Source organism: Acinonyx jubatus, chromosome B2 (genome assembly GCF_027475565.1).
Source record: "Acinonyx jubatus isolate Ajub_Pintada_27869175 chromosome B2, VMU_Ajub_asm_v1.0, whole genome shotgun sequence".
NCBI lineage: Eukaryota > Metazoa > Chordata > Mammalia > Carnivora > Felidae > Acinonyx > Acinonyx jubatus.
The window spans coordinates 144,741,070-144,754,889 of record NC_069385.1 but is presented as its reverse complement, the minus strand read 5'-3'; the positions used below and the strand labels follow the sequence as shown (position 1 = coordinate 144,754,889).

The window sequence follows — 13,820 nt, the reverse complement described above, 5'->3', positions numbered from 1 at the left end:
TTGCCCGGTGAGTCAGCACCTGGGCTCTGCAAGAATCCCTGTACACCCCAGAGCTGCTTTCTTCTAGAGAGGGAGGGAGGGGGTAGGGACCGAATGAGGGGATTTAGAAACCAGCCAAGGCATGGGGGAGGGGCCAGTCCGAGTACGCCCTGGCGAAGTGACTCTTCCATCCCATCTGGAAAGTTCCGCTGCTGTGCCTTTTAGCTTTTCTTGCTTGCTTGCTGGGTCTTTAAAGGACAGTTACGGGTGCTGTTCAAACAGGCCAGGCCGGTGTCTGCTCACTCTGGAAGCCCTCAGTCCTCCCAGAGGCTGCCTCCCCATTCTCCTGGAGCCTGTTCCTCTCCGGAGTGAGGTTCCCTGCTAAGACAATGGTATCTGCTTCCACTCTGCCTGACCTAGGCGGGTAGAATTACCTAACAGCTCAGGCCAGTCCTTTGGGGGAACTAACCTCAGGCTTGTGTCCGCCAGAGTTGTGTTTTGACAATGCCTCTTAGTCATTGGCGTGGTGAGTCTCGACAAAAGCCGAGCAAGAGACTGAAATAGGGGGCGTGCTTTCTGCTGTATTTCCCCCTCCCTTTCCTCCCGCTCCTCCTGCATTCTCATTTAATAACCTACATTATCCCCACTTTTGTGAATGCTCTCTTTACCCGTCTTGTTTCGCAAGGCCGCAACAGTGGCGAGATCGTATCTTTCAAAATATACTTAAGGGTAGAAAGGAGAACAAGCTTAAGTAAATTCATCTCTAAAGAAACCTCGTGTTTTCAGCCATCTGACTTCTAAATGTAGAATCCTACCCTGAGACCTGACTTGTGTTTTGAATGGGATGCGGGGCCTGGCCGAAACGTTGACTTGGCCTGTTTGTGTGTTTCTGCTGTTGAATGGAGGTAAACGTTCCGAAGTTTTCGTGTATCTGAGCCTGTCTAAAAAAAAAAAAAAAAAATCCTAGAAAAGAAACCTAAAATGACTGATAATTGTGTGCAATTTTCATTTATTTCTGTCTCAGTAGGTGGGTATCTTTTTCCTTCTTCACCCGCGAGCTGAATCCTTTGGCTGGAAAGGAACGAGCCCTAGGAAACAAGACTTACAAACATCTAATGGTCTCATGACTCACCTCACCTCACCTTTGTCATTGTTGACAAGCTTAGTGTTTTTTCTGCCTGGACCTGCCTGTAATTTGCCATAATCTTTCCACTGTCTTACAGGACTACCAGCCAGACTCCCAGAAATCATGTTGGTAGGGTCCCAGTCCTTCTCACCTGGGGGACCCAATGGGATCATCAGAAGCCAGTCCTTTGCGGGGTTCAGCGGCCTTCAGGAGAGGCGATCCAGGCGAGTGGTGTGTGGGTCTCTTCCGGGACGCGGCGCGAGAAGGACGTGAGCTCATGCCCTGGAGAGGCTCTGTGAGCATGCAGCCTTGTCAAAACACACACACACGTGCTCTTTGAATCTCTTTCATAAAACAGACGTAATGCACCAAAAATTAAGGACCGTGGTTTCTTTTCTGTCATTTCAAATTCCTGCTGCAAAGCAGATGGCTGAGGATCTTGGACAAGCCAGCGGTATCTGTGCATAGCTTTCCCCACCCTCCCACCCCACGCCCCATGCAGCACATTCCCCACGGCATCCAGATTTGGGAGACTCCGTTGGGTATAAAGTTACGCAGCCGGTAAAGACAGCATCTGCACATCAACTCTGGGAAGCAGATGTCATTCGGATACGGGCTTGGGAAGTTAGTCTTCTGCTTTCTCTGGAATCTCCCTTCATCTACGCCAGGACTTGGGGGAACACACGGGTAACGAAATAGGTAACATGGAGTAGGTCTGTCGTCGGTTTTTCTGACACAGCAGAGGTCTTACAGGCTCTCGGGCCCTTGTGCTCTGACCTGTCACATCCCCTTTGGTGCGCACGGTTGCGGCAGAGGAAAAGGACAAGTAACCTGGGAGGGGCACAGGGCAGGCACCTGCCACACTCGGAGGTCACGGCTTTCCCGTTGACGGTGGGGTCAGTGAGGTTCTGGCCTCTTGGTCTCCTAATCGGATCAGTAGTTTGGGTCTAAGCTATCAGGTGTCCACCTTCCCACCGCACTCCCTGCCACTAATGTGACGCTAAGTTTTATGTTCTACCTAAAGATCATTTGCTCCATCAAAATCAAGCTGAAAACAAGCTATTGGCCCAGCTACATGGACTTTTCTTTTTTTTTTTTTTTCTTTTAATGTTTATTTATTTTTGAGAGAGAGAGAGAGACAGAGTGCAAGCCGGGAAAGGGCAGAGAGAGAGAGAGGGAGACACAGAATCCGAAGCAGGCTCCAGGCTCCAGGCTCCGAGCTGTCAGCACAGAGCCCGCTGCAGGGCTCAAACCCACGAACTGTGAGATCATGACCTGAGCCGAAGTCAGATGCCCAACTGACTGAGCCACCCACACGCCCCTGGAATTTTCTTTAATGCTGTCTGAAGTTAGCCACATGTCGTGCTTTTACCTTTATCTAAAAACTGTTCAGGGGCACCCGGGGGGCTCAGGCTGTTGAGCATCCGACTCTTGATCTTGGCTCAGGTCATGATCTCATGGTTCATGGGATCGAGCCTCGATTTGGGCTCTGCACTGACAGCATGGAACCTGCTTGGGATTCTCTGTCTCCCTCTCTCTCTGCCCCTCTTGCACACTTTCTCTCTCTCTCTCTCTCTCTCTCTCTCTCTCTCTCTCTCCCCCTCTCCCTCTCTCTCTCTAAACAAACATTTAAAAACCAAAACTGTTCATTCACATCCTAGACGAATTTAGTAGACGCTCGTGCCCAAGGTTACGTAGCACACGTGTTTTTCCATTGGATTATATCCTTCTGCTTCCTCACGTCCTCGGAAGTGTTTGTCCTTGGCCTTCCATAAGGTGTCAGTGGCGTGGCATGTTTTCACGCAGAGCACGGTACCTGACGGGCTAGCCAGGTAGCCTGTCCAGTTCAGGGCAATAAATCTGATAGTACATCTGCTGATAAACTAAACACAGGATGGCTCAGGTTGTGCATATATAAGGGACCGATACCTTCCCCGAAGACACAAATACAAACACAAGACGATGAAAAAGGCATGTCTTTGCTCAAGTCCTTTTGGACACCGAGACTCACAATTTCTTTTTTCTCTGCGTAGATGTAACTCCTTTATCGAAAATCCCTCTGCTCTCAAGAAGCCTCAGGCCAAACTGAAGAAAATGCACAATTTAGGACACAAAAACAATAACCCTCCCAAAGAGCCTCAGCCTAAGAGGGTAGAAGAGGTCGTCAGAGCCTTGAAAAATGGACTTGAGTAAGAACATTGAACCAACAATACCCTAGAACGTGTCTCCTTTCTAAAGTCCCGCGGGAGGTGGGGAGGTGGGGGCACACAGCAAAGTCTTAGGAGATCATTTTAAAATGTCTATTTCTGTAGTGATATTTCATTCTTGTACTGCAACCGAGGAAGCCTTAAATGAGTCCCAAACATGTGAAATATGTTGGGTTTCCACATCATATCCATGACATTGAAGGAGATCTGAACTAGTGATGTGTTTAACTCGGCCTCGAATTGGAGTCCACTTAATTAAACAATGGTGGACAGACTTCTCCATTTTAGTGATTGCTGAGGAAGAGTTCTGAAACCTTCCCAAGTTGTTGTATTACGTCATATTGTGTCGTATATATTATATATATATATATTTTATTATTATTATTATTATTATTATTATTATTATTATTTTCCCAGAATAAAATTTCCCTAGAGTGCAGGGTGCTGTATAGAGTCAGTGTTGTATTTAACTAGATAGAATTCTGGGAACCTGGACCCAGGACAGACTCCATAGGTGTTTTGCCCCTTCTCTCCCCATTGGTTTTTCTTTTTGGACTTTCAGCCTCACAGGGTTCTCCTCTTTAACCATCTGGAGAGTACCAGAAGCAACTGCTGGAGCTTTCCAAAAGTTGAGAGATTGGGAAACACACAGCCTCTCTCCCACCGACTTTGCCCTCTGCAGAGCAGGAACCAGATTCTTAATCCCCTTCAGGAGGACAGGGTCAGCACCGGTACCAGATGTCACTTGCCAGGCACAGAGTTCACAGTGGTGTTTCCTGTTGTTTTTTGCAGCGAGTATCTGGAGGTTCACCAGACGGAGTTGGACAAGTTGACAGCTCAGTTAAAAGATATGAGAAGGAACTCTCGCCTGGTAGGTGTCGTTCAAACAGTAGGATGTTAACACAGTATTCCTTTTTATGGCTAAGTGTCCTTTTCTTTTTGTCCTGGATGGAAATGGGGACATGGAGAAGGGTACAAGGACAAGGAAGAACCTTTAAGAAAAGCAGGTCATGGGGCGCCTGGGTGGCTCAGTTGCTTAAGTGTCCGACTCTTGGTCTCGGCTCAGATCACGATCTCAGTTTGTGGGTTTGAGCCCCACATTGAGCTCTGTGCTGACAGTGCAGAGCCTGCTTGGAATTCCTCTGTCTCCCTCCTTCTCTGCCCCTCTCTTGTTCTTTCTCTCCCTCAAAATATATAAATAAAACATTATAAAAAATAAAAATAGAAATATCTTTAAAAAAAAGAAAATCGGGGCACCTGGGTGGCGTAGTCGGTTAAGCGTCCGACTTCAGCCAGGTCATGATCTCGCGGTCTGTGAGTTCGAGCCCCGCGTCAGGCTCTGGGCTGATGGCTCAGAGCCTGGAGCCTGTTTCCGATTCTGTGTCTCCCTCTCTCTCTGCCCCTCCCCCGTTCATGCTCTGTCTCTCTCTGTCCCAAAAATACATAAACATTGAAAAAAATAATAATAAATAAATAAATAACATAAAAAAAAGAAAATCAGATCCAAGAGGCAAAGTACTTACTATCCACTTCCTGATGCATATTTGTGAAGGAGGTTATATTTCTTCTTAATGCTTTATTCTTGATACTTTTCAGTATTTTCCAAACATGTTTATGCAGGTAGACTTTATAATCAAGAAAAAATACTGGGGCACGTGGGTGGCTCAGCCGGTTAAGCATCTGACTTTAGCTCAGGTCATGATCTCACTGTTTGTGAGTTCGAGTCCCACGGGGGACTCTGTGCTAACAGCTCAGCACCTGCTTGGGATTCTGTCTCCCTCTCTGTCTGCCCCTCGCCTGCTCATACTCTCTCTCCAAAATAAGTAAACATTTAAAAGATATTTTTAAAAAGAGAAAAAATACTAAACAACAGCCACAACCCCCCTGCCCCTCCTCCCAGTAATCTAAGGAAATGCAAAATTGGGGTTGTCCTAGCATATTGTTAGTGAAGAGTTTGGAACCCAGAACCACTAAGAAAATAGTACAGTTCAGTGACGTCAACGAGGGAAAGGAAGGAGGCTCCAGTGGTGCCTGTTATGAGAAGCTGGAGGGGCCCCGATCCACTTTAGTTACACGTCCTCCTGCTCAAGATGTTTGTAGATGTCCTCTAGTCCGATGAATCTGTAAAGACTTGTCTGCTTGCAGAGAGGCCTCTAATCTATACACTATTTTATTTTATTTTTAATGTTTATTTATTTTTGAGAGAGAAAGAAAGAGACAGAGCGTGAGCGAGGGAGGGTCAGAGAGAGAGAAACAGAATCCGAAGCGGGCTCCAGGCTCCGAGCTGTCAGCACACGGCCCGAAGCTGACCTCAAACTCACAAACCGTGAGATCGTGACCTGAGCCAAAGTTGGATGCTTTAACCGACTGAGCCACCCAGGCACCCCTGTATACACTATTTTAAATGATTTTGTTCAGAGGCACCTGGGTGGCTCAGTGGGTTAAGATCTGACTTTTGGTTTTGGCTCAGGTCACGATCTTGGGTTCATGAGTTCGAGCCCCGCATCAGGCTCCACTCTGACCGTGCGGAGCCTGCTTGGGATTCTCTCTCTCTCCCTCTCTCTCTGCCCCTCCCCTGCTCGCGCTGTCTCTGTCTCTCTCTCTCAAAATAAATGAAATAAACTTTAAAAAACGATTTAGTTCCGTTCTAAATGATCTTACACCAGAATGTTTCGAGGCTTCAGAAAGCCCAGGAAAAGTCTCCATATACTAGAGGGTCCAGCTGTGCGTTAACAGCCGCTCTCTTCTTCTGTTTTAGGAGATTTGCGAAAAAGTGTAGTGGTGTCCTTTCTTGAAGGCTTAGAAGTTAAAAGCTTTGTCGAAGCTAAGGATTTTATACCCTGGTGATGTTAGAGTATGAACTGCCCCATCTCTGTGGGGAGTGGCTCCTCATGGAATGGGCTTCTATGCCCTTGGCCATCCCCAATGGCAACAAATGTGTCTCCTTGGAGAACAGTGGTGAATGGATGGAGGGGCTTCTGCCAGGACCTAGTGTCCCATAAAACCCCTCCCGAAGGGGCTGTGGGAATGGTGTACTGATTATGCTGTGATATTATGAGCACACAGGAAATGAACTTGCTTAAAAAAACATTTTGTGAAAAGCATATCACCGCCCTCCAGAACACTTCTTAAACACCAGTTTTATCTGTTTAAACAGGAAGGCAAGTATTCTTTTAACACATATATCACTGCCGCATTTTATGTTAACTTTTTTCTTTCTTTATTTTTTTAATTTTTTAATTTTTTTTATTTTTTTATTCTTTTTTTTTTATTTTTAACGTTTTTTATTTATTTTTGAGACAGAGAGAGACAGAGCATGAACGGGGGAGGGGCAGAGAGAGAGGGAGACACAGAATCGGAAGCAGGCTCCAGGCTCTGAGCCATCAGCCCAGAGCCCGACGCAGGGCTCGAACTCACGGACTGCAAGATTGTGACCTGAGCTGAAGTCGGACGCCCAACCGACTGAGCCACCCAAGCACCCCTTCTTTATTTAAAAGTTAACATGGGGGCACTTGGGTGGCTCAGTCGGTTAAGCATCCGACCTCGGCTCAGGTCATGGTCTCACAGTTCATGGGTTTGAGCCCCAGTCAGGCTCTGTGCTGACAGCTCAGAGCCTGGAGCCTGTTTCAAATTCTGTGTCTCCCTCTCTCTCACTCTCTCTCGCTTTCTCTTGTTCTCTCTGCCCCTCCCCTGCTCATGCTCTGTCTCTATCAAAAAAATAAACATTAAAAAAATTAAAAGTTAACATGAATTTATGTGTTCCTCAATATGTAAGAGAGGAGAGCTAAAAGCAAGTGAAACCCTTAAAGCTCCCAGCATGTAGAGAGATTGGGGTGGAATTCTAGAGACACGGAGTATAAATAAATATTGGCTCTTAAAAGTACTCTTACCGCTATTTGAAATAACCCAGTAGAACTTGGCGGGTTTGATCATCATTTCACTGGTAATGCAGAAATGCAGACTAAACCCCTCTGTTCATATCAGTAACAATTTTGAGGAGAATAAGTTTTAATCCCAACACTCTTTTTTTTTTTATTTTAGGGTGTCCTGTATGACCTAGACAAGGTAAGTTATTCTGTGCCGAGAGTTGCTGGAAAATAAGCACTGAATCTTTGACTAGAGGTCAGTGATGTCCTCTTAGGCATAACAAGACCTCAGAGAACTGAGGATTTTTCTAAGCCTAGGAAAAGTCATGCTTTTCTCTAATGAGGGGGTACCATCATGTAGCTCCAATGCCGTCTTTAAGGTCACTTCCATAAAAGTGCCACCTGGTTGGAGGGTTCTCGGTGTGCTGATGAGTTTCAGGACTTCCCAGGTATTTAAGCACCTTACCTGTGCCCCTTCTAAATATGGACTGTACTGTTTCATCAAGCCAAAGACGTCCTTGATTGGAAAATACACTGGTATTTTATATGCGCCTAAGAGGGAAAAAAGTGATTCCAGTTAAATCCTGGCACCATTTTTTTTCTTTTCACTTAAAATTTGTATTGTATGCCTCAGGACAAAGCCCTTCGAGCTTTCTTTTCATTGTAGATTTTGTTTTTGTCTTTCAATATGCTGCTGTCCCCTTCCCATGCCTTTCTGTAGATGCAGAGAAAGTTTTAATGCTGAATCATGGTATGATGGTTTTTTTGAAGACATTTTAAAGGGTAATTAAATTGAATGCGTGTAATAACAGGATTTATAACTCAAACGAAGGGATGACACATAGAACCACTGTGATTATCTGTGAGTGTGCACTGGCAGTAGGGATTGTAAAATGCACCCCCGTTTCAGAGACACTAAAAGGCAGGGGGGTGAGTTCATCTTAGAGGTGATAGAATGGAGGGATTGAGGTCTAGCCCAACATGATACCGTCCTGCCAGAGACCCAGTGAGTTCCATTTGATTGGCTTCCCTCGATGTTCCACACAACGATTCCAATAACCAGCTTGAGTTCATCTGTCGGAATAGTTATTCCATGTTTCGGAAAATACTTCCCGAATCGTTCATAGAGAGTCTCTGAAATAGCCAAGATTGGAAGAAAGGGGGGATGGTTCGCATTTTCTGGTACTTCTGAGTGGGAGAGCGGGGAGAAGATATTCCTGCCAGTCTAGATGGGTTAAACTGTAAACGGCTGCATTTTTTTTCAAACTTCTTCTTTTATTTCCAGCAAATTAAAACGATTGAAAGATACATGAGACGCCTGGAGTTTCACATCAGTAAGGTAATGGAAGTTCCTGTTGTCTTGCTTCTGTGTTTCCGTTCTCAGTCACTAATCACTACGCCTTGGGCCTAAGCGTGGCGTCTAGTCCGTGGACAATTTCTTACCTAATTGACTCCTACCAGTTAAGTCTTCCAACAGGCAGTAAAAATGGAGACAAACAAGACTTAGGAGCCTTACAGTCCGGCATAGTACCGACCCTACTCAGTTCAACAGATATTACGTGCTTCCCGTGAGGCACCCACAGTGCCTCCTTCTGGGCTTTTAGTCTCCACGTAGTCTTGGTAAAGACTGAACCAAACGGACCTAGGAGAAACTTCACGCTTGCGTAACTTGACCTCTGGGCACGCATACAACTCAGTACCCCGGAAACTTCTTCGTGAAGGCCGTATAAGTACTTACGGACGCTGCCATGTACCTCTCTAACCCTGTCGAGCGCCCAGTTCCTTCTGCCCTTCCTCGCATGACCTCTTCATCTTCGTCGCCCGCATAGATGGGGGCCATTTTGCCAGGCTCCCTGACACCCAGCCCTGAACCCTACAGATAGTTCACTGATGGTCCAGCCAGCCTTGTGTGGGGTGGGACTTTGTCACCCCTTGTTCTGAACACTTAAGAGAGTTACCGGGACAGCCTGGAAATATTTCCCTTCGGGAGCTGCTAAATCACACCAGTCTGCATTCCTGCACCAGATGCATTCCTGTCTGCATCCCCGTGCGGCAGCCTCTCTTCCAAGTACGGAGACTGGACGCTTCAGCCGATCTCTGTGCTAGGAGTCAGAAGCCCTGGATTCCAGGCGTGTACTCTCTGGCCTCTATCACCTACATGGACCTGAGTGTTCCACTCTGTGAAATGGGGCTGGAAGGTGCACGTGTTCGGTCTAAATGACCCTAAGAGTTCCTTCATTTTAAAATTCTGTGATGATTTATGCGCACATAAGCACGTGTATCTATAACTGCCTTTGTGTGTTCCCACTCTGACAAATCCCTTTTCCCTCCGCAAACCTGAAACTGCTCCAATTTCTGTTAATAAATAAAACAATGACATCCATTAGAAGGTATCCGTGTGGCCAGCAAGTGTTGGCAGATTGAAACCCAGCAAGAGGGCACAACCCTGCATTAGGTAGGAGTGAATTTATCCATCTTGTATCCATTGTTGTTAAACACAACAAGCCCGGCGGCTGTTAAAGGTTGGTAGCGGTCTGTTTGCAACACCTATATACAGCATGCCTCACAAATTATAGTCAACCGAGTGAGTCAGTCCGTTTATTTGATGAGAGCCACTGCTGACTTAGAGTCGAGACAGATGCTTGCCTACAGACCGGGCCCGTTTCCGCTCAGGTGAGTACTTGGTAACCCTTTATCCTAAAGGTGAACTTCATTTGGCTAGGATAGGTTGATATTGAAATGAAAATGAAGAATTAACTTATCTTTAAATGCAAAGTAGTAGACTACATCATCAGGGCTAAACCAGCACCCCGCCAGCAGCTTCCTTGTAGACGGGATTACAGACTCGGAGTTTTTGGCAAACCCGGCCACAGGGGGGAAAGGTTGAAGGCACAGGCTTCCAGGGGATTACCTGGGTACAACCGCCTGACCTGCGCTGGAAGAGGTATCAGCTTTTGCGCTTCTAAGAGTTTCATGGGGGACCTCCCGCGTCAGAACGATCTGCAGCGTTTATTTAAAACTTCAGATGCCCAGCCCAGCCCTAACCTCCTGAATCAGCATCTCAGAGTGGGGCCTGGCCATCAGCATGGTAATGAGCTCACCAAGTAAGGCTGAGTTTAACTTTTAAGTATGGGAACCACCTTCTGTGCCGGTCACCAGCCCAACGATTTTATCGGCACATCACCACCCCTGAGTCTTGGGTCTCCCCCTTAATCAGGCACGAATCCATCGGCCCCAAAGATGAAAGGCTGCTTCCCGGAGTCTGGCAATTGCTCTCAGCAGAGCGCAGTGAACTGTTGAAGAGCGACAGAGAATCCTGTAACCAGAGAATAATTTGCAATCTCTTAACGTTCATCTTCTAAGCTGAGTGTGATGACGTCTAATGTAGAGACCGCAACTGGGGAAAACCACACCACTGGCGGGTCCTACTGATGCTTTTTAGCGAGCGCCCCAAAACTCGCCTTCAGAACCAAAGAGGAATCCTCAGCTCCAAAACCCATGACATTTACCTCGACCGTCTTCTGGCTCTGTAGCTTCTTGAGGCAGTGAAGTGTGTACAGAAAGGACAACAAGTAGCCCGAGGCAGGCTTCCTGGGCTCATGGATTTCCTTTGCTTCTGCTCACGCCTGGTGCTAGTGTCCTTTTCATCTGCCTGCAAGCTGCTGTAGTTAGTTAACTGGGTAGCGTGTGGATAATGGAGGACGGTCCAAGCCTGTGCACCTACACGTGACCAGGAATAACGAGGTTCTCTCGGTGTAGGCACAGTTGACATTTGGAGATGGCCTGCGCTGTGAGGGCTGCCCTCTCCTGCTCAGGATGTTGAGTATCCGTGGCCTCTATACCTACCAGATAGCAATAGCACCTATCCCTGTGCCACGGGAAACAAAACGGCCCCAGCTTTTGCCAAAAGTCCCCTGGGTGTCAAAACAGCCTTGGGTTGATTGAACATCACTCCCTTAGAGGCACTAAGTGATCATCAGGCTTATAGAACGAGTATGGTTGATAGTCATTTGCAGAAGGTTTGTTATCATCTAGAGGCATAGGTGTAGAGGTGGAGGAGGAAAATGCTCACGTCTATTGTGAGGCTCTTTATTGAAAATGATTTTTGTAAAATCTTGGCTCAATTTTTTAAAATTTTTTTTAATGTTCATTTATTTTGGAGAGACAGAGAGAGATAGAGCATGAGTGGGGGAGGGTCAGAGAGAGAGGGAGCAGGCTCCAGGTTCTGAGCTGTCAGCACAGAGCGCGACGCGGGGCTCGAACCCACGGACCGCGAGATCACGACCTGAGCCGAAGTCGGACGCTTAAGCGACTGAGCCACCCAGGCACCCCTCAATTTCTTTTTTTTTAATTGATAAATTTACATGTGTGGATATCACCTTGTGACAGTCCTCTTAAAATAAAGTGATAATAGCCTTGTGTCAACACTTCCAGCGTTTTTTTGCTTATGAAGAAGACTCCTGCCTTCGTTATCCAGTAGGCATCTCACGCAGCCACCGGTGTTCAGCTCATTTCCATTTTGTGCCACTTGAAAAGACAGCTCAGATTAAAATCTGCTTCAAAATGGAAAATGGATCCCAGTGGCTAAAACAAAAACGATTGGTCTCTGTCTGAAAGGATGACGCTTCTGCCAAGAGTCCCCTTGTTGAGGTCGGAAACGTAAATACCTTAAGCACGTAGCCATGGCCTATGTAACTTCTTCCAAGTGAGATGAAATGTTTACATCCCTTGTGTGTGCCCTCTTGTGATTCTGACAGGTGGATGAACTCTACGAAGCTTACTGTATCCAAAGACGCCTCCAAGACGGTGCCAGCAAAATGAAGCAAGCCTTCGCAGCCTCCCCAGCCAGCAGAGCTGCCCGGGAGAGTCTGTCCGAGATCAGTCGCAGCTACAGGGAGTACACGGAGGTACGCGCAGGTCTGCTCAGCAGCTTAAGTACCCCCCAGGCCCCCCACCCCGGGATTGTCGGAATCGCTGGTCACCGCCAGCAACAAGGGGAGTGGCAGCCTCCAGCCCCATGCTAGTCTTCAGGGAGATGTTTTACTGTTGGCCTCTCTCCTGTTGGTTTGAGGCTGTCCGTGGAATTATTTAAGACGACTGCTGGGTAGTTTGGTCAGTTGTATTTTTGTTCAGAGTCTTCGTTAGACCCCGCAGCCTTTATTGGCTTTTCTCAGTCCCCGAACATCGCCTGTCAGACACCGGTTTCCTAGTGCCTTGGAACATGCTCGCTCACAAGCTTGTAAAACCTAAGACTGTAGATTCTACGAAGCCATTCGCTCTTGTGTGCTCGTGCTGCCTTGTACTCTTTGCACACGTAGGCTGCAAACGCTTGTCGGAAATTTCAGTGAATGCGCAAGTCAGCCGCGATGCCCTGGTTTTTGACGTTTAAGTGCGCTTCCAAATTTTCTAGCGTGTGGTCGAATCTGGCTTTATTCCTGGAAGTCGAACAGACCCGGGGGGTAAGATGGCTTCTCTGGATGTTGGGTATCACTAAGCCTCCTGCCCAGGATTATTTTATTGTAAGGAAGTTCCCTTCTATCTTAAAGGAGGCAAGATAAAGAACCCTGAGCAGAAGTGTGCTCTCCTGGCTTCTGTCTCTGAGGCCCAAACATATGACGCAGGGAGATCTTCAGTCCTCCTGGGGTCACCTGATACCAAGTGTCTTTGATGAAAGCTGAATTATTAAAGCAGCTTGTCTCACTAGCCCGTGAGTCTGCTCACCGATCGAATTCCATGAATGAAGTCATCAGCCCCATGAGGGTCTGCTGGACAGTTCCCAGAACGGAGCGTCTGTCACCGCCCTGCGGCGGGAGGGACCTCACGGGTCACTTTGTATGGTCATTCAAGCTGCGCCTCTGGTCGGAACCGTTAGTCCCTTCCCGTGGTCTGAAATGGGCTTCTTTACCTATGTTCCCCTTTCAGAACAACGCTTTTTAAATGCATGAAATAAAATACAAAGAATCCAGGAATTCAAAAGAAACCAATTATCCTGAAACAGATATTTCAATATTAGCCGTCCAGTTGTCAAAATACCTTAAAAAGCAAAATATTTTGATTATCATGCTATGCTTTAGTTCTGCCGCTTTATTAGCACATCAACGTTAAGTTATAAGATCTAGCAGTGCCTCTACTTGTTTGAAGTTATAAGATTTTAAAGCAGCAAACAGTATAAATGATTTTTCAAGGTACCTAGAACAAATGATGTGACCAGGAACATGCCTGTGATTTCTGTCCGTGTCAGAGTCACAGGTACTGGTCATACTGCTGGGGCTTCCTTTCTACATTTGTGACACTTCAACATGGGATAAGTTTCAATTAGAGGTTGGGAAACAGCAGAGGGTTTCTTTTCCTCGCCCAAGTTGGTGAACCCAGGGGTTGAGGATCTCTGGCTTAGAAGTAGCCCAGCCCTGGTTCATGAGACCACCTTTCTCCATATTCATGAAATCAAAAGAGCAGTTATAGAGGTCGTTCAGAGTCCACGAGCAGATAACGGACCGGCAGGAGCTTCCTGTCCTGGAACATTTGCTAGCCGTTTTGGAGACACCTGCCCTTGGTCAAGTGCCAAAATATGGCATCACAGTCTGCTCGCAAATTCAAAGATGTAGATTACAATATCAGCAAGAGGGACTTCTGCCTTAGAGA

The 13,820-nt window shown here is 46.8% G+C and overlaps 1 protein-coding gene across 8 annotated transcripts in view; it reads left to right on the top strand.

The window, feature by feature from the left end:
• The window catches only part of RIPOR2 (RHO family interacting cell polarization regulator 2), a 229,036-nt gene that overhangs the window by 165,403 nt on the left and 49,813 nt on the right, over positions 1 to 13,820 (top strand). For all 8 annotated transcript variants that reach the window (XM_027040427.2, XM_053223211.1, XM_027040430.2 and 5 more), the window contains exons 2-7: positions 1,203 to 1,329; positions 3,139 to 3,294; positions 4,105 to 4,183; positions 7,354 to 7,377; positions 8,464 to 8,517; positions 11,936 to 12,085. In XM_027040427.2, coding sequence (XP_026896228.1) covers positions 1,203 to 1,329; positions 3,139 to 3,294; positions 4,105 to 4,183; positions 7,354 to 7,377; positions 8,464 to 8,517; positions 11,936 to 12,085 — 590 coding nt within the window. The remainder of the gene's footprint in view (positions 1 to 1,202; positions 1,330 to 3,138; positions 3,295 to 4,104; positions 4,184 to 7,353; positions 7,378 to 8,463; positions 8,518 to 11,935; positions 12,086 to 13,820) is intronic.